This window comes from Lonchura striata, chromosome 5 (genome assembly GCF_046129695.1).
Source record: "Lonchura striata isolate bLonStr1 chromosome 5, bLonStr1.mat, whole genome shotgun sequence".
NCBI lineage: Eukaryota > Metazoa > Chordata > Aves > Passeriformes > Estrildidae > Lonchura > Lonchura striata.
In genome coordinates, this window is record NC_134607.1 from 16,901,882 (window position 1) to 16,929,110 (window position 27,229).

At 38.9% G+C, this 27,229-nt stretch overlaps 1 protein-coding gene across 1 annotated transcript; it reads left to right on the forward strand.

Annotated features, from left to right (window-relative positions):
- Positions 1-25,788, forward strand: SLC13A4 (solute carrier family 13 member 4). Its single transcript, XM_031507957.2, has 16 exons — positions 1-123; positions 5,758-5,886; positions 9,282-9,418; positions 9,619-9,800; positions 10,495-10,549; positions 12,183-12,222; positions 12,936-13,013; positions 14,867-15,057; positions 16,194-16,313; positions 19,092-19,193; positions 20,274-20,375; positions 21,432-21,529; positions 22,650-22,780; positions 23,128-23,289; positions 24,787-24,924; positions 25,642-25,788. Exons 1-16 carry the CDS (start codon positions 25-27, stop codon positions 25,777-25,779), a joined length of 1,902 nt encoding a protein of 633 aa, XP_031363817.2. The 5' UTR covers positions 1-24; the 3' UTR covers positions 25,780-25,788.
- Positions 25,789-27,229: the final 1,441 nt, after the last annotated feature.

Sequence of the window (27,229 nt, forward strand, 5' to 3'; positions counted from 1 at the left end):
GAGAAGAAAGCCACCAGAAGGAGTATGGCAGTGATGAAGCAGATTCTCCGATCCAGAAATCTCTTGCTCGTTGTTCTCATTCCACTTCTGCTGCTTCCTCTGCCACTCATATACCCCAGCAGTGTAAGTATATTTTCATTTTCTTTTTATCAAAGCCTCTGAGTGCAGCAGTCCTGCTGATTAGGTGTGCAGCATGCAAAAAGAAAGACAAAGATGTCAAGAAGCACAGATCTTAGAAAAATCAAAGACTCATATTTGAAGGACTGTGAGGGTCACTAAGAAATTATCACTAAGAGCTAGAGCGACCTTGTGGTGTCACAAGAAGAGAGGAAGAGCCAGGTGAAGCTAGAAAAGTAATGCTTTAAAGCAGAAATGCTGCATCTCTTTCTAAAATAATATTGTGTGGAAGGGGGAACAGAACAAACACATCCATGACATTTTCTTTAAAAAGAGGTCTGTAAAATGAATGCTTATAGAATCTTTAGTTTTTAGTAATAAGTAAGCATGGAGGGACTATTTCAAGTATGGGTTTATAAAGACAGCAACTCAGGTGTGGCAGGAGCTGAGACTGGGTGACAATGCATGGCACTGACTGCTCCAGAGCAGCTGTAGGCACCTCTGCTGGAACATTGCAGCTCTGACACTGGCATACACAGCAATGCAAAGGAGGAATATTCTGTGCTTAACACACAGACCAGGGAAAGGAGTGAGTGCAGCTGGGTTCTTGACACTGCTTTGGAGATACTGATTGCCTGGACCACATGGTAAAGTCCTCTCTTTGCACATCTCTGCAGTTGTAACCCATAAAATAGCAATGCTTTCCTACCTTAGAGACTTTAACTTACCAAAATCTGCAATGTATTAAAGATCTGCAGCTTTTTCTTCCCCATAGACCTATAGATAAATCTATCCAAAACGTGCAGCAATATCCACTCCATCCTCTACCCCGCTAAAGATTCATTCTTCCTTAAAGTATCAGGGGATTTACTAATACCAGTACTTTACCCAATAGAAATGCAAAATATTAGAAATTGAATAGCTGATTTCAAAAACAAACCAGTAAGATTTTGTTTGGAAAATAAACCAGGATTCATAGAAAGAAACAGTTCCCGCACCACTGAAATGCATGTTGCACTTTGAGTTTTCCTGCTTTGAACTTCAATGTATTTTGGCTGTTCTCTTACAGTGCTTTATCATCTCTTTTATCTCAAAAGAGGGAATGAATAACAGACAATTGTGCTCTTCAGGGAAAGAAAGGCTCACCTTTTCACAGAGGCTTGTCCTACAGAGGGGTTTAATCTCCCCTGATGTCGCTGGAAGGGTGACATGAAAAGAGATGTTCCTGATGCTCAGCCAAGAGGATTGTAAAGCAGCACCTTATGGCTGCTGAGGCAGGAGTTCACTGGCAGGATTGCTGCAAGAATTGCTGTTGTACAGTACAAAGCTCCTCTGCACTGTCACTCCGCACCTCGTGGTGCTGCTTTACTGCAAAGTGATGTGAAAATCCATCCAGGGGAGATTTACATCCACTTTGTATATATGTGAGTGACCACAGAGGGTAAAGTACAGCTGACAATCTGACCAAGACCTGGGAAAATGCTTCTAGTGCTATTAAGCTACAGTGCAATTAAGTTAACTCAGCTGACAGTACACTATCCAAGTGCTTTTGTGTAGATTTTACTTTGTTACAACTATGATTACTTTTTAAATTTGAAGATTAAATGCCTGTATTTTTACAATTATATTAGGGTTTTTTTGGGTTTTTTAATAGAGATTGAAATTACCAGGTCATTTACATTTGCATTTCTGCAGGGAATCAGCTTGCAATTTCTTTGATAATACCAGCACATCTCTGCAAAGTTCAAAGGAGCATTACATGTGTAGTGGTGAGAGAGATCAAAGGGAGCACAAGGACTCAGAATTGCTGGTAGATGCTGCTAATGGGAATAAAGTCCATAGCTTCTTTTATATTATTTTGTGAAAAGAAATGGTTGGGTGAAGAATAAATTTGAGAAAATTTATTCAATTTTTTTCCCCTTCTGGAGTTACAACTGAACTTGTACCACAGATTTGGACATACATAAATTCCTTTCAGGTCAAAAAAAAAATGTGTGCTTTACAAACCAAGGTCTTTTTCATTCTGTCCTCATTTCCTTCATTGTTTACAGTGACATGTGAGCATCTTTGCTTCTTTTTTGTAATCTTTATCCACTTTTTTGTCATAAAGCCACCAGAGATACTACAAGGCATGCCACATGATTTCAGTCAGTTGAGGACAGGCTTTCTGTGACCACTGCTGCTGTGGACACACTGCACCCAGTCGAGGACATTTGGATGACTCCTGAAAGTCACCTGTTGGCAGAGCTGTGAGACCTGCAGTATCAGGGATTTTGGCATACTGATATGCCAAATCAGTAGAATGGCCCCTAAAGCACAGAACATGCCCTGAAGAGCCACAGTTGACATATTTTCATTCACCTTTCATTTTATTTACCAAATAAAGCTGAAGGATGGAATTTTTAAAAATTATTATTTATTATTCTTTTTTATTATTATTTATTATTTAATTATTTACCAAGCTGAAGGATGGAATTTCAGCATAATCCCATAAAATCAAAAATATTATTCCAGAGGCTGGACTACCACTTTGCAGAGCTTAACCACATATCTGCGTGCAAGATATGCAATGGGCAAATAGGTGGGCAAATTTCCAAAACAGAATTTATTCTTCCTTTTAATCATTCTGAGATCCTTGGATATTTTACTTACAGAAGTTTTATGCATGACCCTTAGTGTGGAATTTTTAGCCATGGCTTCCTTTCAGCTCTTCTTTTAACCTAAGGGGCTGACTGAAGAGAGATAATTAGACGACAATCCCTCCAACCATCATGTGCTTTCCTATTCCCTGCTTCAAGCTATGAGGTGGGTTTAACAGAATTTTTCAGCTGTAAAACAATAAGTGAGGAGGGTGAAACAGTTAAAATTATACTGCCGCTGCTTCAGTGTAATACTTAGTAGCTCTGGTAACCATTAATTAAATATATAAACTCAGTTCAATTAAATAGAAGAGATTAATATGGTTTCTCTTGGAAACCAACTGAGAAAATAAATAAAATTGCCAGACAAGCCGATTAAGTTTTTAGTGGAGATTAGCAAGCTTGGCTTTCCCAGTACTTGCTTACAGTTTTGTACCATTTAAAAATGCAATTTATTTGGGTTTTTTCTTTTGTAAAATGATTACAGCCTAGTGTACAGGAAACACAAAGACTTAGTGCTCTTCCCAGTAAGGTTTTGGTAGAGATGCAAATTTCCTCTATCCTATTCCATTTTCACTACCAGCCTACTTTTTTTGCCACACCCAGAGGAGTAATAAGAAATTACATAATTGCTCAAAGAAATTAGAAGTACATTTTTGGAGTGAGAAAATGGTTTGGCTACCCCTTGGATCTTACATCTGGATTGCTCTAAAATAAAAAATCATTGATTCTTCTTTAATTAGAAGTTATTTTTCTCCTCAGACAACTGCTGAATCTGATATAGAGCCTATGCAAACATTAGCAGAAGCTGATGAGTTAAAAATGTGTTGGAGTCACTAGGTCACAAAAAAGGCCCCATGCTCTGCTCTCTGTGGAATATTAGCCTTGAGGTACAATGTAGTTAAATGTGACTGAGCAGCAAGTTGGCTAATTCAGAGCTAAATTTCTCCAGCAGCCTTTCAGATACTCTTTATGACCTCTCAAGTAATTGGAGATTATCTGCTCAAAGGAACTATTCTTGTAAATCTATTTCAGTTATTTTGGTGGCCCTGCTTCATAGAATCACAGAGTCATAAAATCATTAATGTTGGAAAAGACTTCTAAGATCAAGTCCTGCTCACCAGCACTGCCCTGTTCACCACCAAACCATATTCCCAAGGGGCCACATCCACGTGTCCTCTGAAAGCTTCCAGGGATGGTGGATCCACCACCTCTATGGGCAATCTATTCCAATCCCTGACCACCTTACCACTGAAGACATTTTCCCTAATATTCGATATAAACCTAACCTGGCTTTGTTGAATTGTAACTGTTTAATGTCACACTTTTCTGAAAAAGGAGTCAGAGCAAGATCTGGCAGCTAATTTAAGTCCAAGCTTCTGAGTAACTTTGGTTACAGTTCTTGCACAAGTAAAGGAAATAGTACATACCAATCTATCTTAACTTCTTCTCTGGGCTGTGTTCTGCCTGTTGTTAGCATAAGCTGGATTTCAAAAAAAAAGATGAACATCTGATTGTGGCTTTTTTAGAGGGAATGTAAATATGAAATCTATAAAGATGAATTTAAATACAAGTTATTGATTAACTTCATTGGACCCACATCCCTGTGTAATTTCACTAGGCTTTTACCACCTTGTTCACAAAACTGATTGAAAACAATGAAATGTAAAACATGCTCTTCAATTTGCACAAGGATCTGTGAGAATTGCTTGTGAGACCTCTTGAAAGCTGCTTTATTTAGAAGTCATCCAGCAAGGATAAATGTATAAAATATAAAATTATATTTTAAGAGACTCCAATAGCATTTGTGATCAGTGAATTTTCTACAAAATAGCCATTTGTGAGCTGTGACTCCATATGGCTTCATAAGCTCATATGGAACATGTGGTGCATAATGAAGAATAGATCAATTTATAGCTGGAGTAAATCAGTGCAGACCTACTAATTGCCATTGAACAGCAGGTTAAGGCAAGTACAGGACTTGGCTTCAAATTTGAGAAAGGGAAAGAAAATAAAAAAACTTTTCCTGAGGATAGTTTCTGTAATTATTACTAGCAGACATCCCCATTTCTAAGTATAAAGAACTATTGCTGAATACAACAAACTCAGCATAAGGAGAACTCCAATGAGAGCCATAAATAAAGACATTTCTAAAGAAATGGACCAGAAGACTTCCATTCACTAGCTGTGCTTTCCTGTAAGAATATTCAGCAGATAGCACTTTTCTCTACCATATCCCAACTCCCCATTACTTGCTCATCATGATGATCTCATGCCTTTTTCAACCAGAACCTTGGACAGCAGAAAATTTGTTTAATTAACTCCTTTCACCCATTGCCTCCTACCCTGCAGGCCTGTGGTCTTCTTCCAAAGGTCTGTAGAAATTACCTGAGCAAATAAAATCAGCTAACAAAAATGTTTGCACATTGCTTAAAAAACAAAACAAATAAAAACAAAAAATAAATCAAAACAACAACAAAAACCCAAACAAACACAAAAACCCCAAACCAACCCAGGTTTCCGGAGCATTTTCCAAAATAACTACAAGGTAATTTTATGGCAAATATGAATGTTCTCCTCTGGTCCTGAAAACTGTCTTTATCCAGGACTGGAGAGAAAAATATGCTGAGATAACAGGTCAACAGGTCTAATCTGAGGAGTAATGACTGAGTTCTTAGTAAATATTGGATTATGGAAATCAAACTAATTTGCAAATGCACTTGAAGCCATTATTTTGCTGATAAACAGGCTTATCCCAACACTTTGCTTTGGATTATCTGTGAAAACTTTCATTAGAATCCTCTTCTGACACTCTCCTTTCAGAAGGCAGCCAAGATTTCACATCCAAACAGCTGCACCTTTGGAAGTCCCAGCACAGTCCTTTTTGGTTTTTTTTAACCCAGGCACCCACAGTCTGAAGAATCCTCTGGGTGAGTTCACAGGGCTGCCCACAGCATGTGGTGGGGCAGTAACACTCACCCCCTGTGCTTTGTCCCTGCAGGAAGCCTCGTGTGCCTACGTGCTCATCGTGACAGCTGTGTACTGGGTCTCTGAAGCAGTTCCTCTTGGGGCAGCAGCCTTGGTTCCTGCTTTCCTCTACCCTCTCTTTGGGGTCATGAAGTCCAGCGAGGTCAGACCATTGTGTGGTTTTATCATTTAATGTTCTTACTCTCAGGTAATTATCTGAACGAGGCGGATTGTCAGAATTCAAAATGTCTCTCAGACATTTTTAGAGGTTCCAGGCCTTGGTCAGAAGCATTCTAGACCCTGGCAGGCAGCTGGAAACAGCTGTGATTTTGAGTTTGAGCCATGGAATGAGTTACCCACTTTGAAAGTGGAACAAGCAGTCACAAAAGGTTAGATAGTATAGTAAAAGTAGTTACAAAACAGAGGGGATATTTTTTTAGTATTGTACAGGGGGATTTTAACACCTGTACAGGGGGGTTCTTACTTTGTACATGGGGGTCAGAAGTTCTAAGATGGAGGAAAGCGGGCTGATCCTGTTCTTCCTCCTTCTTCTTCCTTGCCTCCATGTTCTTGGTGATGTTGGCATTTATGGATTGGTTTAGAGTAGAAAAGCACTTTGTAATATAGGTAGTAGGTATTGGGGGAAAACTATAAACATGTAATACGTAATAAATCATATAAAAGATAGCAGCAGCCCTGGGCAGGGGGAGAGAAGAAGAAGACAGCAGACAGGGAGGATGTCAGGGTGTGTGTGTGCCTCTACCCAGGCCGCTGACCAAGCAGCCGCAGCCCGAGAAGACAATCTGTTAGATAACTGACAATAAACTGCCTTGAGACCAAACAGCAAGAGCCTGCAGAGTTTTTCTTTGGAAGCACGGGCTGGAGGAGGAATTTCACCACCACATGGGACCCCAGAATAAGGCCGGGTTTCTCACAGCAGATCTTAGTGCAGCATCAAGGCTTAGAGGCTTGGGAGGCAGAAGTGTATATCCTGTGATGTATAACTGGGACCCACCAGCCCTTTCTTCATCTGAGGATAGATATAGCATATAAGATAGGCTATAATAGCTGGGAGAGGTGTCCATCCTTTCAGCTCCTGCATCACCAACAATTACCAAAACCTATTGCACCAAAGGATCCCATCTCTGCCCTCCTCAAATCCATGTGAACAGCAGCTATACGATAAAGCTTCCTTCCAACAGTAAAGTTTAGTATAGTGTAGTAAAGATTCCTTCCAATTTTATTTATTATGGATGTCATATAAGGCAAGAGGCTACATATGCTAAAACCTGTTACCATCTACTGGTAAAGACCAGATAATTTTGTTATCCAGGTGAATGTCTAACCTTTTTCAAAGCTGTAACCTTCTGCTGCACTGTAGCCAAAAGTTCTCAGGCAAAGGAGGAGCTGTACAAAAAAGTTGCTATGATCAGACCTGAATTTTCTTACTTGAGGTTTTTTTGAATGTTCATTTCTTTCATTATATGCCAAGAATTTATTTTATTTTCTCTGCAACTTTTTTCCCCTGCCTTTTTCTATCTCTTTTTAGGGGGTGAGGGAACAGCACATTTGATTTAAGGATGAGTAATACAGATAAGAATGTAGAGGAATATGTAGCAAACATAAAATTGTTGGATTTCTCTCACAATATAGCACTGGGAATACCCATAAATGGATAGAAACAAGCATGAGCCAAGAGTTTAATGACTGCTTATTCCCCCAAGTTTTGTAATAAAATGAGATACATTTTCATACCAACACAATTCAGTATTTTCACAATCTTTTTTTGCTAACATAAAGCTAAAGTAGTTGGGCATTTTCATTAAAAATTTGGCAGCACATTGGAGAAGGAAATTTAATGTCTGCCTGAGAGAAATTCCACACAATAGCAAATAAAGTGACAGTAAGATTAATGCAAGAAATGTATTATTTGCTTTAGGAACTGAAATAAATCCCTGCATTCAAAAATAAACAACTCTGAAGCACTATTTCCAATCTGCTGTTCTGGATTGACTCTTGCCTAGAAATTTACTACTATTTAAGATACAAATTATTCACAGGGGCTTAAGAACATGAACCAGTGTCATATATATGTATGACGCTGGTATATATATATATATATGTATGTATGTATGTATGTATGTATGTATGTTGGTATTAATGAGACTATTAGCATTCACTTATTTGTCCAACTGCCTATGAAAGGAATAAAAGAGAAAAAAACCCACAGATTCTTCATGCTGCTGGATTGATGAATTTCCTTAATTCACCTCATTATTTTTTTGAAAAGGTAGCAGGAACATAAAGAGAGTTAATGAGAAAAAAAAAAAAAAAAAGATATTTCACCAAATATCACCAAAAAATGGGATATTTAAAAGTTCTGGCACAGAATTATGATGGCCAAGTCTATTTAGTCACCATAGGAATTTATTAAATAAATGTCATTAAATATATATCTTATTGCAGATTTCACAAAATAACATTATTTTCATTCTTGCATTTTATGAAGGAGCATCAGTATAACTGAGGAATGGGGAAAAAAAATTGCTTCTTCTTATCTTAATTGTTTTAGGATGCTGGCACCTACATTTCATTAGAGAACTAGTTTTAAACTGAAGAAATTGCATTTTTTGAAAAATATTCCAGCAACAGCCTAGGACGGATTGCGTCAAAATGAAAGGAAAAATTTTGTTAGGCTTCAAGCATCTGTTTGTAAATTTTATTTTCTTCCATTTTGTTTGTTTTTACAGAAGTATGTGTATATGTTTGAGTAAGAACTTTATGGTTGGCCTAATTTGTCATTTTTTTCAGTTGCTTCACAGAGTATCTTCTCATACTTTAGCAAGACCCACATCCACAATTCCTGCTTTGGAGGTGGTGTCTGAATATTTTCCCGAGCCAGTGATGATTTTTGCTCATTGTCTTTAAATTTGTTATTTTTCTTGAAATTTCCCCCTCTTTTCCTGATAAAATAGAAATGGATTTCCAATGTGACAAGTTTTGACAGAGGATCTGTGGATCACTGCAGCAATATACAAACCTTTTTTTATAGCATTCAAAGAGCAAGGCCTAAAGGACTTTTTTTTTCTGACGCTATAGGTTCTAGGGATGCCACATTTTGCCCAAAAGCTGAAAAAGACAGAAAATATATAGACAAGATAGACAACAATACCTCCAGAATGAAAAAGCACATGAAGCACATGAATAAGCTGCCTTCAGTGCAGTTTTGTCTGTGTTTCCATCTGAGCCTAGTTGAGAATGACTGACTCACTGCAGGCACTGGACATCCTGCTTGCAAATACAACATTTCTCTTGATCTTTTCAAAACTCAGAAGCCTATAAACAATAGGGGATAGAGCCTTATTTGTAAACACAACAAGAAAGAAATTAAAGATAATATTTTGATTTATGAATTCTTCATTTTCTCCAGCTACCTATTATTCATACTTGAGGGAGCAAAAATGCATTATGCTGTATTTTTTCTCATTCAGCATGCTTTCTGTGTAGGGTATTTACTGCTTTTTTTAACTGGCTGCTTCCCCCTGGTCCTTAATGCAGGTGGCTGCTGAATATTTCAAGAACACAACTTTGCTCCTCATGGGTGTGATTTGTGTGGCAGCTTCTGTAGAAAAGTGGAATCTCCACAAGCGAATTGCTCTACGCATGGTGATGATGGCTGGAGCCAAGCCAGGCATGTGAGTGAACCTTTGGCATTGGGGTAATCTGAGGCTGAGAGCAGCAGCTTGAAACCATTCTGATCTTCAGGGGGAAAAGTTACCTGGGTTTGGGGTATTTTTTATACCCATCTTTCCTTTAAGAGTTTGAAAGCTTACAAATCTTCCCCTCCTTTTTCTGCCATCTCCAACTCCCTGTGTTTCCCTGCACTGCACTCCAGGTTGCTCCTTTGCTTTATGTGCTGCACCACGGTGCTCTCCATGTGGCTCTCCAACACCTCCACCACAGCCATGGTGATGCCAATCGTGGAGGCAGTGCTCCAGGAGCTGGTGAATGCTGAGGAGGAGTGTGAGGTCATCACAACTGCAGGCAGCACCATTGCTGAAGAAAACAAGCCAATAGGTATTTGTCAGTATTGGCATTCACTCTTTTCTCATTTGTTTGTCAGTGACCAGACTTGTTGATGCATAAAATTGAAATTCTGTTGAGGTCAGATCTGCCCGATTTATACTGCTAAAAATACTGATATGTATTCTTCCTTTTTGTACTCTGCTATTCCTTTCAAAAAATTAAAGGAAATTTTACAAGTGATGGAAGAATAGGAGTTGAAAGCTATTTATACTGAATCAGGGCACCTGCTGTAGCTGTGTGTCATAAACTCTTGGTCATAGGATTTTTCCAGGGTGGAAGGAAACCTTTGGGAAAAAAGTCCAGGAAATTTAGAAGAGGCTCAGAAGTTTTCTCTTGACAATCCCATAATAAAAAATTGATAAGAGCTCTAAGGTTCATTTTGTTCATTCCTTCCCAGAAGAAAAAGGCTGAGGAAGAAAAAAATCTCTCTTTTCTTTCACTTTACAGTTTCCAGCCTGAAAATTATTTCATCCAACCTTGTCTATTATACATAGGTATCGTAGTCTTTTAATTGCCAGATGCACATGATCAATACAATAGAAAATAATTAAATGCCACATCAAGAGAGCACCTGAGACTATTTGAACAAGCTTCTGTTTGCAGCAGCTCCTCCAGGTGCAGGACTATGAGCCAGGGGCTTGGCTCAGTTCTTACCCCAAGGCTGTTCTCTGTTCTTCTGTTGCAGGCCTCGGTGAAAAGCACAGCCAACCTTCCCTGGAGCTTATCTTCATCAATGAGGAGTAAGAATGAACCCTGTACACCAGGACTGGACATTTGATCCCTACACAGGTCGCAATGAGATGAACCCAGGAGTAGAGCAAGGAAGGGCAAGCAAAAACTTGCAAGTGAATGTTTCACATGTGACAGACAAGGAAGGCTTACATGATAGATGGAATTAATGCAGTGGTCTGGATCTGACTAAAACTTCCCAGTATTGATTCATTTTTTAACACTATGGATGTTTTAGGGAGAAGGAAAATATTTCTAGAGGTTTGAAAGCTCTTTTGAAATCTGAGTTTGTGCTGTATAAAGAAGTGCCGTCCACAGGTTTTTATTCTGGTCCCCTGAAGGATCAGTGATGAAGAAGATCAAAATAGAGCATGGACTGCTCACAGGACATATCCAGAGGGACATCATTTACAGGGCCTTTCTGAAGAAATTCTGAACTGCCTGCATTTAAGAGAGATGAGAGTGGAGGGCAGGGGGATATGGGGAGAGGGAGAACCCACAAAAAACCACCCCTCCTCCCCTAAAAAATTTGTAGAAAATTTCTTTAAATAGAGACACATTTCTTCAGAGGTTTGAAACACTGATAGTTTCTATTTGGGGTAGAATCTAGTAAGGGGAAAAGGTAAATCAAGTAAAGGACTTATTTCTTTGTCAAATTATCTAATTAACCATCAGTTCAAGATATACAAGACGGTATACGCAGCTAATGTTCTAAAAATTTATAATAGGTCAATTCTGAAGAGCATCTTATGAAGTGTGAGAACAAAATTGCACAGTCCCTTTTTGAGCTCCTTCTATATTGTTTGCAACTGCCCAAAATAAAAGAGAAACAAGTTTCTTTTCCTTTAAATTGTTATTTGCCTTAAAACAAATATTATAATAAGAACAGTAGTGGTTGATGACTTTAAATTAACTTGTGAGCTCTAAATAATTTTCTCATTAATCTAGAGACTATTTGGGTCCTCCAATATTCCCTCAGTTTCTCCCAGCCATATCTCTTTTTATCCCATCCCATATTTTCTATGCAATATAGAATCAAATTTTCAGATTGGCATTGTGCCATTAATCCCTTCAACCCTTACTGAAGAGTATATGTGGGATATTTCAAACATAACTATTATTCAAATAGGATTACTTGGAAAAGAGCTTTAAATTTGGCAGGAAGAGTAGCACGTCTTCTGGAAATTACTTCAGTGGATTGTTTGAATGATCCACACGCCACACAGGGCAGGTTTTAGGGAAGGCTTTAATGTGGTACAGGTAGGTACTCAGAAACAGCATTGGAAGAGTTAGCAGAGGAAGAATTTGACTAGAACAGGCAGCAGTGGTGCTGGACTGCCTGGTGACTGAGAGAGAGAATGGAGTCCTCTCCTGGAATGGGGTAAATACTACCAAGAAAAACCTTTTCTTGCATGGGGGTGGAACTCCACAGTTACACAGCTAGAGATTGAGCTATGAAACATAACAGTGACTCTTATTGTTTGGCCAAGAGCCCACATAAGAGGTTCTAATAAGTGGTATTCAGCATTTCAGTAGGCACTACTTCCCCTGCAGATGTTGCCTCTCCTACCCATGATGTGTGCCTCTTGCAGGAGCTGGGTTAACAGGCATTTTAAAAACATATTTCCCTTTCTTTGTTTTTAGTGCTACTACTACTGACTTCAGTTCCCTGATGCACTCAAAGGTATTGTCATAGGTGGCATCTTCTGTGCTAAACTGTCTTCTAATACGGGAGCCAGCAGAGCAAAATGCACACAGCTCTGGAAAAACTGTTGGTCCCTTTATTTCAAATGTGTGGTGGTTTTTGGCAGAAAGTAGATATTGCAGAATGTCCTGCTTTGTATTCGACCTGTCAGCCTGCTTGCACAAATCAGTCGGGGAACATTAGCTCTGTAACAGCAACAACAGAAATACAAAACCATAGAAGTCTGTTGTACTCCTTGCTGGAGATCCTGAGATCCGTCAGTGAACTAACAATTCCATATGGGTTATAGCAAATTCAGATATGATCTTTTGTTGTTCCAGTATTACCAGCTTCTGAAACTGAGAATTCTCAAGTTGCTACAGCAGCCTGCACATATCACAAAGCTACAGGCTCAAGGGACTTGTTAGAGTCACCCACATGACAGAGGGAGACCTAATCTGACTTTAAAATCACCCAAAAAAAAAAAAAAAAAGCAGGTGGTTTAAACATATTTCCCCCCAGTGTAAAATTAAAAATTAACAGCTGATTTTAGTGGGTTGGATTTTATTGTAGTTTTGGATCCTTTTTTTCTTTTTCCTTTTTTTGTCCCCAAAGCCTGCCACCCAGTACCTTTACAAAGCATCACAAATTCTATTCCAAGTGCCCCTAGGAACACAAGAAAGGCTAATCCAAAGGCATTTTCCTTCTTGCAGAGTATGAATGGTGTGCACATGCTAGCCAACTCTATTGGAACAATGAATTCTACTAGCAATGGGCAGCACCTACCTCAGGTAAGGAGATGTTAGACCCTGGGGTGAGGCAAAAGATAGATGTGGATATCACCTGCTCCCTGCTGTTTAATATTTGTTCCTTGAAAGGAATCATTCTCCATTGTCTCAGCACAGCCACAGCTTCGCCTTTTTCCAGTTCTTGATCCCACTTAGATGCACCCAGCACATGTTGTTCAGAAGACCCTTCCCCAATGGCTGGGACAATTCATTTAGCTTTACATCCAGTAATGTGATCACGAGTTTCCTTTATTATTTGACTGTAATAGCCACTTTGTTTCTGCAAATCCTCCTTGGAAAATAGCCCAACTCAAAAATAAAAACCCCTGGCACACAAAACCTTTCTCAGAATGAAAAAAAAACAGACCATTAATCTGTTCAGCCATTTTGTTAGGTATTCTTAATATCCACTTCTTTTTGGTCTTCTAAAATAGTCCACCTCAAAATCCTCAATTAAATCAATTCACCCAAAATACCCAACCTCAAAATCCTCCATTAAATCAATTCATATTTCTACTTGTCTTGAGTGGATCCAAGAAGAGATTGATGATGACAATTCTGTAGTGTCCTAATGGCATTAATTTATGTCCATGACAGAATAGGCTAAGGTCAATATATGAATTTGCATTCACAGTTCAAAAATAAATTAAAATAAAAATTAGTAAATGTAACAAATCTTTCTGAACCACTTGCTGCCTTTTTCCTCATTTTTAAATTACAGGTTGCATGAGAAGTACCTTGAAGTACTGTACATTTTTTCCCAGTACAAGGAACACAGACATTTTCCTGTCACTGAGATGAAAACTTCTTTTGGAGCAAAATTTTCTGGCATCTTTTCCTTCCATATTCCCTTTGCTCAGCCTTTTCCATGCTGTTTTGAGGTCCTTAGCACTCCATCCCTAGAGGCCCTGAGCCAGTTTAAGTGTGAAAAGTTCACCAAGCCTTTGTGTGGTGGCTGCTCCTAAGCCTCAAGGATTATGGATTCCTTCTGCTTAGTGCTGGCACCCTGTCCCTGCAGCCCTCAAAGGCTTTTGGTATCCCACTGATATTCCAGTCAGACCTGCAGCTGTCCCAAACCTTAGCCAGAAGTCTGATTACTGCTTGTCCTACATTTTTGTCACAGACCATTTTTAGGTAATTTTGGGCCCTCGGACAAGTTTCCAGAACTGATCCCAGTTAATCTCTGTGAAAAAAAACCTGTCCTCTCTTACACAAACCTGTTGCTTGTCTTGGCCCCGTATCTGTAGGGAGCACTGTGCTCCAGGACGGCTTTGATGAATGGAGACAAGAGATCTCTGAAGGCTGCTCTTGGGATATAAGGTTTATTAGGGATGGTGAAAGGTCTTGCTTGGAGCTGCCGGATGCAGCACATGGCAAGGCTTGAGGGGATGGGGGAGGGGAGAGACAAGGGGTAGAGAGGATGCTCCAGGAGAGGGTGGAAGTTCTAAGAGAGCAGGGATTCCAAGAGAGGGGAGTTCCAAGAGAGGGGAAGATCCAAGAGGGCGTCTGGCCCCTTGGAGACCCCTTATCAGGGGGCTTCAAGGTGGGCTGGAACGAGACTTGGGCCAATGGGGTCACAGACACTTGATGTTTCAGGGGAGGGTTACAGGTGTGGGATGAACCATACATTTTGGGGCGTGAGATGGAACAGTCCATTTGACTTTTGGACCTATCTGTAGGTAAGGGTATTGTCCAGCCAGTAGGGGGGATTGTTTTCATCCTGGCTGTACTATTGTGAATCTTCTGCCAGGCAATTATATTTATCCATCCTTTCCAACACGTATCATTCTGGCATTAGAGTGAGCTGGGCTGCTGTTCTGATCATCTGCTTTGCTTGTGAATATGTCCCCTCACAGGCTCAGATCCTGGTCCTGCCCCCTGAGCCCTCAGATCCTGGGCTGAGCAGCAAGTACCGGTACCAGAGCAGGCACGACCACATGGTCTGCAAATGCCTCTCGCTGAGCATCTCCTACGCGGCAACCATCGGGGGGCTGACCACCATCATAGGCACCTCCACCAGCCTCATCTTCCTCGAGCACTTCAACAAGTAAGTGGCACTGGGATTGGTGAGAATCACTGTCATCCCTCTGGGTCATTTCCTGCCTTAAGGAACCCTAGTAAGAACACTCTCTGAAAGAAAGTTTGCTTCTTCCTCTGCTCTAATGTTATTACCAATGGTTAATGTTTGAAATTCATACCTAATGTCTTTCTCTCATGCAAAGTAAAAACTCCTCAGTGTGGTAACATTGAAGTTTCTGCAGCAACTTCTTTTGATTTGATATAGTGATTATCATGAAGGCAGCAGAAAAGTGAACACTAAAGCTATGAATATAGAGCAGAGAAGACAAATAAATACTTGCAAAAGAAGAAATTTCATAAAAACAGCTGCTCAACATGTAGTGCAAAAAAACCCAAACAACCAACTTAGATATGTGGCCTTATGCATTTTCTTCAGAGAAGATGAGAAACAACTCTCTGATTATCTAAGTATTTCCTTTATCATTAGCCCAGGGATCTCAAAGACATGAATGTTTCAATGTCAGAAACATGAATGCTTTTCTGTCAGGAGATAGTGGCACTTCTCATGCACAGAAACACATCCAAGCTCACATCTGATTCTGACCATCTCCTGCTACCACTACTGCCTTGATATCTCTCATTTCTCTCTCTTAAAGAGAGAAGACTAAGTTCAGAAGTCATGCTTAATGCACAGATTTGGATTTTACAGAATTTTCCAAGATCTTGCATTTATGACAGTTGCATCAAATGCAAACATCCAACATCTTTGTCAGAACACAGCAGAATGTAGTCTATATTTGTGTGGCCTATGAGAAGACATAGAAAGAGGTTCTGGGTGAAATCATTCTGAAGACTGCCAACCCTAAAAGAAGTTTTAATATAAGTCACAGATAGGGATGGAGTTTCACTTCAGGTATCTCCAAGTGTTTTTGAAGCTGGCCAGACAATCCAGACCATCTGGTGTTAAAGGTTTGGAGAGCTACACTGTTTGTTGATTTCACTCTGCATAGGTAATGGAGCTGTTGCAAATGCAAACTGATGGAATTTTTCTGTCACCCCATGACAGATATATATGCCCATAGATGTGTATGCAACTAGGTCTGTTGGAGGTCCCTGTCCCTTTACTATTCTAACTGCTCATGCATCCTCTTTTTTAATTCACAGCCAGTACCCAAAAGCTGAAGTGGTGAATTTTGGAACCTGGTTTCTGTTCAGTTTCCCCATCTCCCTCATCATGTTGGTGTTGACTTGGTTCTGGCTGCACTGGCTGTTCTTGGGCTGCAAGTGAGTGAAAGTTGTTCAAGATATACAGATTACAAAAGCAGGGCATCTGCAGCTCCTCTCAAAAGTGTTTCTATAAAAAATTTTGACTGGCAAATTACAGGATTTAAGGCACAATTTCCTTCTTGTTGCCAGAACAATTGCCAGAGGAAATCTCACTGCTTAGCTGCCCTGCATAGACAGCAGTGTAGAGTATTGCTGCTTGAGATTGAAGTGCAGGTATAGATGATAGAAATGTATACTAAGCACTCAACTGGTTTGGGTTTTTTTTTCACTCTTAAGACAATGAGGATTTTGTGGATCAAGTATTTTGTTATAACTACTTTTAGAAAAGCACAGTTTAAAAGATTAATAGAAAAATAACTGCAAGTGAACAAGTCACTTTTCAGGTCTTCTTCCAGCTCAATGAAATTAACATAAAATCAATTAAAATTAAAGGTAAATAGACTCTATATATATTTCTCTTTAAAGTGGAAGGGACTCACAGCCTAAGAGACAAATACATTTAATACCAGTCCCTAAGCCCCAAAATAAAAAAAAAGTTTCAGTCTTCTAGTTCATTTGTACCACATATTGTCTTCACAAAGTTAATGGAAACTGCCTAAATGTATGCATTTAGAATGGATTTGTTAATCTGCATTGAATTGTGATGCAGACACATTTACTCTGAATTAAATTTGCCTTATTTTGGTTTAGCTCACTCTTAAAAGTAAACTGAATTGACATCACTATTTCACCCAGGACAATTAATAAATTGATAATGAGTTCTGCTTGCTGTTGACCTTGACTAGGTATGAAGAAGTAATTTAGAGGTGAATGCCTCCATGCCCCTCTCAGTCAGTCTCAGAGTCTTATAATTTCAAATTAAAAGGCTAATATAAATTCCCTCTGCCACTATTTTTTTTAATCTTGAGAAGAAACAGGTCCTAACATGACCCTCAATTAATTTCGTTTGAAAAAAAAAATTGAAATTCCACATTGCATCCAAGACTTCATGCTGATTAATGTTGTTCTAAATAATACCAGAGACTGAAACAGTATTGACTTTTTGAGAAGTACTAGTTGATTCCAAGGCTCCTTAATCTCTGACTTCTATTCACTGCACTTCATTAAAGAATATATTATATTGGGAGCTGGGCTTCAATTCTCTGCCTTCACATCCTCCTGAGCCTGGAAACACTTAGAATATGTTGAAACAGCTGCCTAATGCTTGTGCATAAATGTTTAATGAGTTCCCGTAATGTTATTTTCCTAGGCAGCCCTGTGCCATCAATCTGTTATTGCTTGCCTTAGCTGGAACAGCATTTCAGACAGGTCAAGGGTGAAAGAGAATGGACTCACCAAAGGATCATTGCTAGAAAAGAAGAGATAAGGGTAGAAGTTACTACAGAACTGTCCTTTATAAACCACATATCTCTTCTATTTCAGCCTGGAGGGCTCTTCCAGCCTTGTCTCTCCCTGCTGGTAGATTTTACTAAAGTCTAGCAGCAAGATTTGCAAGGAAATTTAAAATACCTATAGATGAAGGGCAGTGCAAAGTGAGCTAAAAAAATGTGTTACGTATTTGCCCATGTGAAATGAAAACACTGGTTAAGTCCTTTTGTTGACCAGTCCTTTTTTTTTGCATCTTGAGCGATGCAAATTCCTTTACAAGTCTGGCCTTAAGCAGATACATTGAGAGAAGTCACAGTCCATGGCTTGGCCAGTGCTAGAGCTGGGTGCCTAGTGAGGTACTCAATGGGATATTAAAATAGCAGGAACCATAAAAGCACCTATTATCACCTTAAAGAGCTACAAAAGTTGTGCTGCCATGATACCTGAGTCACTTCTGCTGCCTCTTTTAGACTGGCTTAGATCCTGTTACACCTCTGTGTGACAGAGGGTACAGCTGGTGTGACATCCGTGGCTCAAAGCACAGCTAGGTAACACTTCTGGAAATAAGAAAAGGAGAGGGTTAAAGTGAGCCTGAAAGCATCTTAATTTCAATCAAATGAAGGAAAACTGAATAAACTAAAGGATTCACTTAACATCCATACAAGTGTATAAGAGGATCAATATATCTAGCTAGGAAATATGATAGTTTTCATGTCCCTGGCAGAAGTACAGGCATCTTTCACATGAACAAAATACCAAGCTGACTCCCCTGGCCTCTGTGGTGCTTTTCTGGCTGTGCCTGATTAATAAATAAGTATTATTATGACAGTATAAGCAGAAGCAGACAGGTCGTGGCAGCTAATGGGATCCCAAGCATAGCTTTCCCTCCTTATGAATCCTGAATATTCAAGGCAAATATGGTCTCAAAAGCCAGACCAGGCCCCAAATATGTTGAATAACCCTGATCCAGGAAAGCATAGTTAGCCCATGAAAAATTTCTATTGATAGCTGACCTCTGTCACAATCCTTCCACGTGATGACGAACACTAGCCATAGCTTCTGGAGGTTTCTGGCAGCTCTTCGAGGAAGCCTACGCAGAGGGAGCCCAGCCATGGCTCAAGATGGCTCAGTGATACCAATCAGCACTAGTCAGAGCACCCTGGGGACCTTCCAACTATGTCTAGAATAGAATCTTAAAAGAACTTAAAAGAACTGAAACCAGATTAATCAAATATCATGCTCAGTAATTTCCTTTCCCATTGCCATCAGTCCTTGCCTCAGTCACATCTTCTCCCAACAGTCCCTGATACCAGAATTTTCAGTCTATCTCATTGCTGGGGTTTTTATTTTTAATTACCTTCCCCCCTCCCCTTTATGCCCTTGCCTAATTTTATTGTGCTATCTCAGTTTTAAAGAGACTTGTTCTGTGAGCAAGAAGAAGAAGACCAAACGAGAAGAAATGTCAGAGAGAAGAATTCAAGAGGAATACAAGAAACTGGGAAACGTTAGGTAAAAACGTTGGGAGTTTGTCTCTCATTGTCTCCTATTGCCCTCCATGTTGCCTTGGACTCATGTAGCTTATTTTAATGCTCTCAGCTCTTTTTCCTCCCCTCCAGGAAAGAAATAGAACAAAATGAAAATATGAAAACATGAACTAAAATCAAAGACTTTGTTACAAGCATGCATGTTAACATTTAACTCATTTCTGAGGAAAAAGGAAAAGAAAGAAAAGCATGCAAGTTTATTCCAGGGTTCAAAGGTCACCTGAGTCCAGGTTTGTCTTTGAACCCTAAAGGACCCTTTCTCCTAATTCAGGCACATACTTATTTTAGTGGATATAAGTTCAAAAAAGGCCTCTTCCCATGTCATGAGTTGCCCAGCCTTCCCAGTTGCTCATAATATTAATGCATGATGGCAAGAAATGTCTCTTGGAAAAATTATTTGGCAAAATTTTCATTTTCAAAAGGGCTGATATGGCACAGAATTCCTTCTTCACAAAATGTATTTGTGCTGTTTAACTGAAATATTGACAGATCAACTGCCTGAATATGATGAACTCTGGAGCTAAACTGTTGCTCAGGCTGTGCCTAAATATGAAATCACTCTTAATTTAAATCTGTGCTAAATTAAAAATCCTCAAGCCACCTCAAGTATCCTCAAGTCACCTTGTGTGCACCATCTGTGCTAATTTACATTGTCATTTGCTCTTAGGCTTTCTACCCTTTTGAAAAATGTGAGAGAACGTGTTTACAGTGGAATGCTAATATGAACTTCACCTTGTTAACACATTTAATCAGATAATAATGCAAATACAAAACAAGCATTTAGAAATATTTTCCTTCAGGTCTTGCCCATGAATGATTGAATTGCAAATGCAGATGGATATTTTTAGCTTATTTCTTACCATGTTTAAATGGTTCTCAGCTGGGAGCCAAATCTAAAATTCTTTAATTCAAACTAATCCTCCTTGCTATTTTTCATATGTTTTTTATCCTATTTTAAAGCCAGTTTCTGCTTTCTTATTTACTTCTTGAGTTTTCAGACAGACCTTGGAATTACTTCCTTGCTTTCTCTGTTTTTTCTTTCTAGCTATCCCGAGATGGTGACTGGATTCTTCTTCATCCTGATGACCTTGCTTTGGTTCACTCGTGAGCCTGGCTTTGTACCAGGATGGTCATCCTTTTTTGAGAAGTGAGTAAAATCCCCCAAACAGCTGCACAGGAGTACAACTTTGCTTCTTCTGACTTTCTACTTTCTACTTTTTTTTCCCCTACTACACCATCAGCCACATTTAATGAAGCAGTGAAAAATAAACTTTTCATTCAAAAATTAGGATTTTTTTCCGTAAATTATATCTGTCTGTGTAGTGAAAAATTTTATTCTTTCTCAGTATTCAAAGTGAGCTAAGTAGAGAAAGTAAATGAAACAATTTCAAATGTGAAAGAGTAAGAGGGTCAGATTCTGAGCTTAAGATATTTTAGTGCATTCATAAAGCAGTTTTCACTAGAATATATTGCAACTATAATTGAAAATAAAATTTTTGACAAAGAGTGTTTTATCAAGAAAATATCCATTCAGTTAAATATTGCTGAGAATGGTGAACTGAAGCAAATAATTTTTCTTTTATTTTAAATAATATTGAAATTACTTACATTAAAGCTTACTGTAACACACTTTGCACATCAAAGAATAAGCTATTTGAATGTAATTTATATTACTACTGTATAAAATTACTTTTATTTTTTCATTCCAGTTTCAACAGAAAAACAATTCCTAATACTGTGATTTTCTGATGAGCACTGGAGTTTGGCACTCCTCAAAATACTTTTACAGAAAGAGTTTTAAACATTTAATTTCAAATCAATCTACAGTTCATTTCTAAAGGATCACTTGGGTTTGGCTTTTCCCCAGAATGTGTTTACTGTTTCTTACACTACAGTAAACACGCTATTTTTTTGTACCTCCAAGTTAATAGATTTGTAAACCAAAAGGGATTATTTTTTTCCAACCAGAATACTAAAAATTGTTGAGCTGTGATTGAAGTTGCCTACCAGAAACAGTTTAATAAATTGGAAAAAAGTCCAATTTGTACCCTTGATATGCAGGCATATTTTTCTAGTGGGCTGTTAGCATGACTTCAGATGTGGGAATACAACTGCACCTGCAGAAATGTGCTTGGAGCTATGTACCTGGTCTGGAAATGTTTCTGTTAATGTGTTTTTATTTTTATTGCTATTTTTTTCTTAGGAAAGGTTACCGGACTGACGCCACTGTCTCTGTATTTCTTGGGTTTCTCCTTTTCCTGATTCCAGCAAAAAAGCCATGTTTTGGGAAAAGGAGAAAAGGTGAGGAGAATGCAGTAAGAAAGAGAACTGGTACATTTTGCAATGTCTAATGATTTTTTTTTTATATGTAAAAAGTTCCAAGAAGATACTTTTGTGTTGGCACGTAAAGGTTCAGTTTCTCCTCTGATACCAGTCCTTCCTACATCAGACCCCTTTTTCCTCTGCTGTAATTCGTATTTTCTCATCCAGAGGATGACAAACAGGTCTTGAATCTGAGACTGCTGCCACTTCTGTGCCAACAGAGTTATTAGACTTCAGGACTGAGGACTGGGCTTTGGGAAAGGTTTAGATGGAGTTCCATATTAAAAAACTATAATACAAAATCAGCTCAAGACTAACCCCAGTAAAAAAATGAGTCATCACTCATACAGTGGAAATCACTGCAATGTCTTAAGATAAATATAAAGGAGGTAATAAAGTGCCAGACAATATTCTAATTTTGTGCAATGCATCTCTTATAGTCCTTTTGATAATGAGATTATTTCATTTGTGTTTGGGTAGCACTCAGTGGTTTAATCAGTTTGCTGCACCAGTTTTTCTGCAGTGCTGTATGAAAGTAGAATTGTCTGCACAGTCTTATGTAAAGATTATAAATTTATAGAAACATATATTTTTATGCTGTTATATCTTGTACAGGTTTTAGGAAAATATGACACTCTCTGACTCCTCCTTTCAGAAAATACTCAGGCACTAAAAAAAACCCTAATGTCCTCAGATAAAATCTAGGGGCCTAAACACACTTTAATCAAGCATCATGGCCTACTTCATAGCCCTTCTTTGATAATATAATCCCATTGTAACACCATCTCTGGGGTCTACAGATATATGCACATGCATACCCCAACACAGCACACAGTCCCTCAAAAAGCTGTAACATGAGAACACAGGGGTTTACAAATATTTACATCAATGGAACAGCCAAGGCAAAGTCAGGATGTTTGGAATTAATACGCTGCATTTTGTGAGGCCAGGCTATCAAGAGAAACAGGCTACGCACTGTCTCTTTGCCTCTCTCTCAGGCAGTCCATGCATCTTCAATAAATTTCTACTCTTGTGAAAAATGTGAAGGTCTTTGCAAAAAAGGCAGTATAATACTGGTCACACACCTTATTTGATATAGGAAATGGTGAAAAGTCAGCAGAAATTAAAACACTGGAGCCCATCATTACCTGGAAGGACTTTCAGAAGACCATGCCCTGGGAGATTGTAGTGTTGGTTGGAGGAGGTTATGCCTTAGCAGCTGGATGCAAGGTACTGGTGTAGATTTTTTATTTTATCCTCCTTCCTAAACATATTATCAACCTGCTCTTGTATTCCTTTTTATGCTCCCCAGTTTGTATTTATGATGTGGATACTTACAAGTTTGCACCTAATGTAGTGGGCAGCACTTCCTGCACTCAATGTATGTCTTTCTTGCTATTTATTAAACACTGCAGTAAAATCTAATTTACTGAGCAAAAGGAAATGCAGAAAGCATTTACCTGCACTTTGTTTATTTGCTGGTGGGAGTCTCTGCTGTAAACTGCCACAGAAAGAAGAATCTATTTTACAAACATACCAAGTATTTAGTAATTCTTGTGCTTCTGTCCTTCCTCCAGATCTCTGGCCTCTCTACATGGATTGGACGTCAAATGCTCTCCCTGAGCAGCCTTCCCTCCTGGGCTGTAACTCTGCTGGCTTGCATTTTGGTGTCCATGGTAACAGAATTTGTTAGTAATCCAGCAACCATCACCATCTTTCTGCCTATTTTATGCAGCATGGTGAGTTAAAAGAGTGACATTTTTAGTTTGTTGTTTCCTCACAGGCTTGGGGGAATTTTTCAGGATGTCAGGGTCTTGGCACTCCTGTCCACTTGAAACCCAGCCTCAGTTCCCAAGCTACTGTTCTGTAGTCTTGAAACTAGGAAAAGTAATATAATTGGTCAGCTAAAAGTATATTTTAGCATAATGAAATTTTTAATACCTCTCAAGGTGCACTGAGGAATTCATATGCCAGGTACAAGAAAAGGTGACTATGGAATTAACAAGTTAGGTGAATTTCACATAAAGCTTGAGATGCTTTTGTCAATGTTATTTTAAATGTCTTGTTCATTATTTAGTAGTCACCTCCTCCCTGTTTGTGAGAAAAGAGTGGAGTGCCAAATTTTATTTCAGATTTAGAAGTGTTCAAAGGGTTGATCTGGTAAGCATACTTGTCTTTCACCATGGAAAGCAGAGATGTTTGTAAAGGGCAGAAAAAATCAGGATGCTATTGACAAAGGTAGAAGAAAGAGAGAGTAATTAAATTTTATATTGGAATAGCAGTTACAAAAACTTTCCTTTTTTTTCCCCCTTAATGTAATGTGAAACTTTTCTGTCCAAGAATGGAGGTCATGAATCATCTTTCCCTATTATAACTATTTTGTGGGATTGTCCCAAATCATATTATGTGAACAATTCTGAGTTAATATTAAGATGTGGTCAGATCACAATATGTAATTGTCTTTCTGTGGCTTAGGAGTTCAGATTTGCTCCTGCTCCATGCAGAAAGAGATTCTCCTGAAAAATAATTAGAGCAGTAATCTACTTGTAGCAAGAAATGCCATCTTAAGGCAGACTCTCTTTTCAGATTGCAAAAGTAACCTGGAGACACTTCCCTCCCCAAAATGCCTGTAGCCTTGTTTATCCTTCCCTTTCTGTTATTCTTCCATATAAAACTGGACCAAAGCAATGCAAATGAAAATGGAAAATTTCATCACCACTGAAAACTGAATTCTTTAGCCCTCTGTAAAAAATATTCCATCATCTCTGCCTTCTCACCATGCAAATTTGGATCATGAAGACCTGGTTCTCTCAACCACTATTCAGGAGGACATAACATAATGGTATCAGCATATTCAGCAACTGGAAGAAGCAGGTTCTTTGTGTTATGTGACTTCTTGTGGATGAAGACTGAAGCAGCAGCCAGTGTTAAGGTCCAGAAGACACAATACAAAATGACACAGAGAACAAGTGGGAGAAAGAGCAAACGTGTTCTATTAGTAGCAAACTCCACCCTCCCTCAGTGTGAAATGCCTCAAGAGAGATCCCTGGAGCATGACCAGCTCAAAATTATGGCATTGCTCTAAAAAAAAAAACTCAACCAACCAAAAAATACTTTCATGCTTAAGTTTAGAAATTAGGCAGGTGAGATTCACAGCAGAGAGGGTCCTTTCATAGTCACTGTCAGCCATGACTTTATTACTTGGGTGAAACACCTCTCTGCTTCTGTTCTTCCAGTCAGAAACCCTGCTTATCAACCCTTTATACACCCTGATTCCTGTCACCATGTGCATTTCATTTGCCGTGATGCTGCCTGTGGGTAACCCTCCAAATGCCATTGTCTTCAGTTATGGGCACTGCCAAATCAAAGATATGGTGAGTCTTGGCACTGGGTTTATCCTCCCATGCTTCATACAACTTCAACACAATTCCCACATCAAGCAGTCAATAACAATAACAACAACAACAACAACAATAATGATAGCATTATTATTATTATTATTATTATTATTATTATTATTATTATTATTATTCTAATTCATTGGTGCAATAATAATGACTATATTGCTGCTAATATTAAGTAGTGATGTCTGCACTGCTCTTACACAATAGAGCTGTCAGGTTAAGAACAACCGCAGATCTGCTGTAGGATGCACACATCTCTTATTTGTATTTTATTAATGTAATGGGCTGAAGAGCTTTAGGAGTATACAATCCTTTTTTCACTGACCTACTAAAACAAGCGCAAGAGAGCATAAGAAATTAGATTTATCACCTAGCTCCACAGCAAGTCTTGTATCACTCTGTTATGTGTGGTTTAACTCCCCATTCTGATTATCTGACTGAGAAGTCCAAGTGATAAACTGAGCAGTTCACAATGAACTGCATCAGTCACTAACCTGAATATCATTCCTGAATACTCCAACATACACCCTGACACATATGCTCTCATTTATGCTTTTTTTTCTCTAGAAATCACTATACATATATTATCACACTATATATGACTCAGTATAAATCCTACTACCTTTTTTTTTCTTCCTATGTTAACTGTTTGTGATTTAGTTCCTCTGATGCATTTTGTTTTTGCAGGTGAAAGCTGGCCTGGGTGTAAATCTGATCGGTCTGGCTGTTGTCATGGTGGCCATCAACACGTGGGGAATTAGACTGTTCCAGCTGAACAGCTTTCCAGAATGGGCAACAGTCAGCAACATCACAAGCCAAACATAATTTTAAATGACAAAAAGAGCAAAAGTGCAAGACCAAAGTTAGAACAAAATATTGAACCTACATTTCACATATGAAAGAAAGAAGGCAGCTTGAACCAGGATCCATTGTAAAACCGTGAAGAAAATCCACTGGGAGGTCTTCTGCAACAGCTTTTCAGTTCTGAAAATCAGCGTGAGTTAAAAGGAGAGATTAGCTTTGCTCTGTTGTTACTTTCTCTGGGATACCATAACTCAGAAAAAATCCACTCCTCAAAGTTATTTGCCTATAGATTTTCATGCCTTAGAGTAGTTAGGTAGGATTTGTATGCAGGACTCCAGTGGCAGAAGACAAGTGCACATACACTGGAGTACTCAGCAGCAGCAGATTCAGTCCTACACTGAATGCAGGGTGAGCCTTATTGCCAAATCCAGAGTTTTATAAGCCTACTTCTTTTGAAGGCAAATCATTCGCTTGAGATGACTCATCACTATTTTGCAAAAAACATTTTTCCACCAATGACCTAGACAGAAATCCAGCTACCAACTACCAGTTACAGCATTTCAAAGGGATAATAGAAACCTCCAGAGAGGAAGGAGAAATCTCCTTGGAAGGAGAATATGGGGTTTTTTTCCACACAGCACTAGTATAAATTTCCAATATTGCAGTACTTGCAGTCTCAGCTTTGGAAGGAAGAGTTTCAGGAACAGAAAGTTTTGTTCAAGACCTTCTTCATCATTACTGCAGCAGGAGTTCTTTCAGCAGGGGAAGCTGTGACCAGCAAAACCATACCAGGCCAACACCCCCAGTCACTTTCCTGTCTCTTGCTGCTGTTTAGTTATGCACTTATGATTCCCCTGACTGAGAAAGTCTCATCCCTGATGGCACTCAGTGCTGCTCCATGAGTAAGGGAGAGGGCTGAAGTGGAGTGGTGCTGGTGTATCTCCCCATCCTGTGCATTCACTGGAATCTCACATTCCCTGCTCTCTAGCAGCCCAGAGAGCAGGAACTTCAAATGTAGGAAACTGTGGCATAGAGTAAATAACTACCAAGCCAAAAGGCCAATCTCTTTATCTCTCATCAACAAAGTGAATGCTCTGCTTTCCTCACTGGGTCCCTGTGACACTCATTAATTCCTCTCATGTATTATGTCCAGTTTTTAATAATTTCTTTAATGTCAATACATTTAAGATGTATATTAGAATGATTTAATCTCAAGTAATTACACACACACACTTTAATGAACTTTTATGCTTTCCACTTTTAATCTAGGCTCTCTAGATGTGAATGTATTCTGCAAAAATAAAATGTCAATAAAATAAATTATTCACTACTGCATATTCTGGTGCTCCATGTGCATACAAATTGGATATATTTCACCCATAACCCACCAAACCCATAAAGAACCGGTGTTGAGACAGCAGGAGGTTTTGGTTTACTGCTTGTGTCAAAACAAAGGGATCCCACAGAATCA

What these genes read in the sequence shown, in the direction of transcription:
- SLC13A4 (XM_031507957.2), top strand. Translation starts at nt 25, where the DNA reads ATGGCAGTGATGAAGCAGATTCTCCGATCCAGAAATCTCTTGCTCGTT. An exon ending in ATGGGCAGCACCTACCTCAG is followed by an intron (nt 13,014 to 14,866) that starts GTAAGGAGATGT and finishes GTCCCCTCACAG; the next exon opens with GCTCAGATCCTGGTCCTGCC. An exon ending in TGGTCATCCTTTTTTGAGAA is followed by an intron (nt 20,376 to 21,431) that starts GTGAGTAAAATC and finishes TTTTTTTCTTAG; the next exon opens with GAAAGGTTACCGGACTGACG.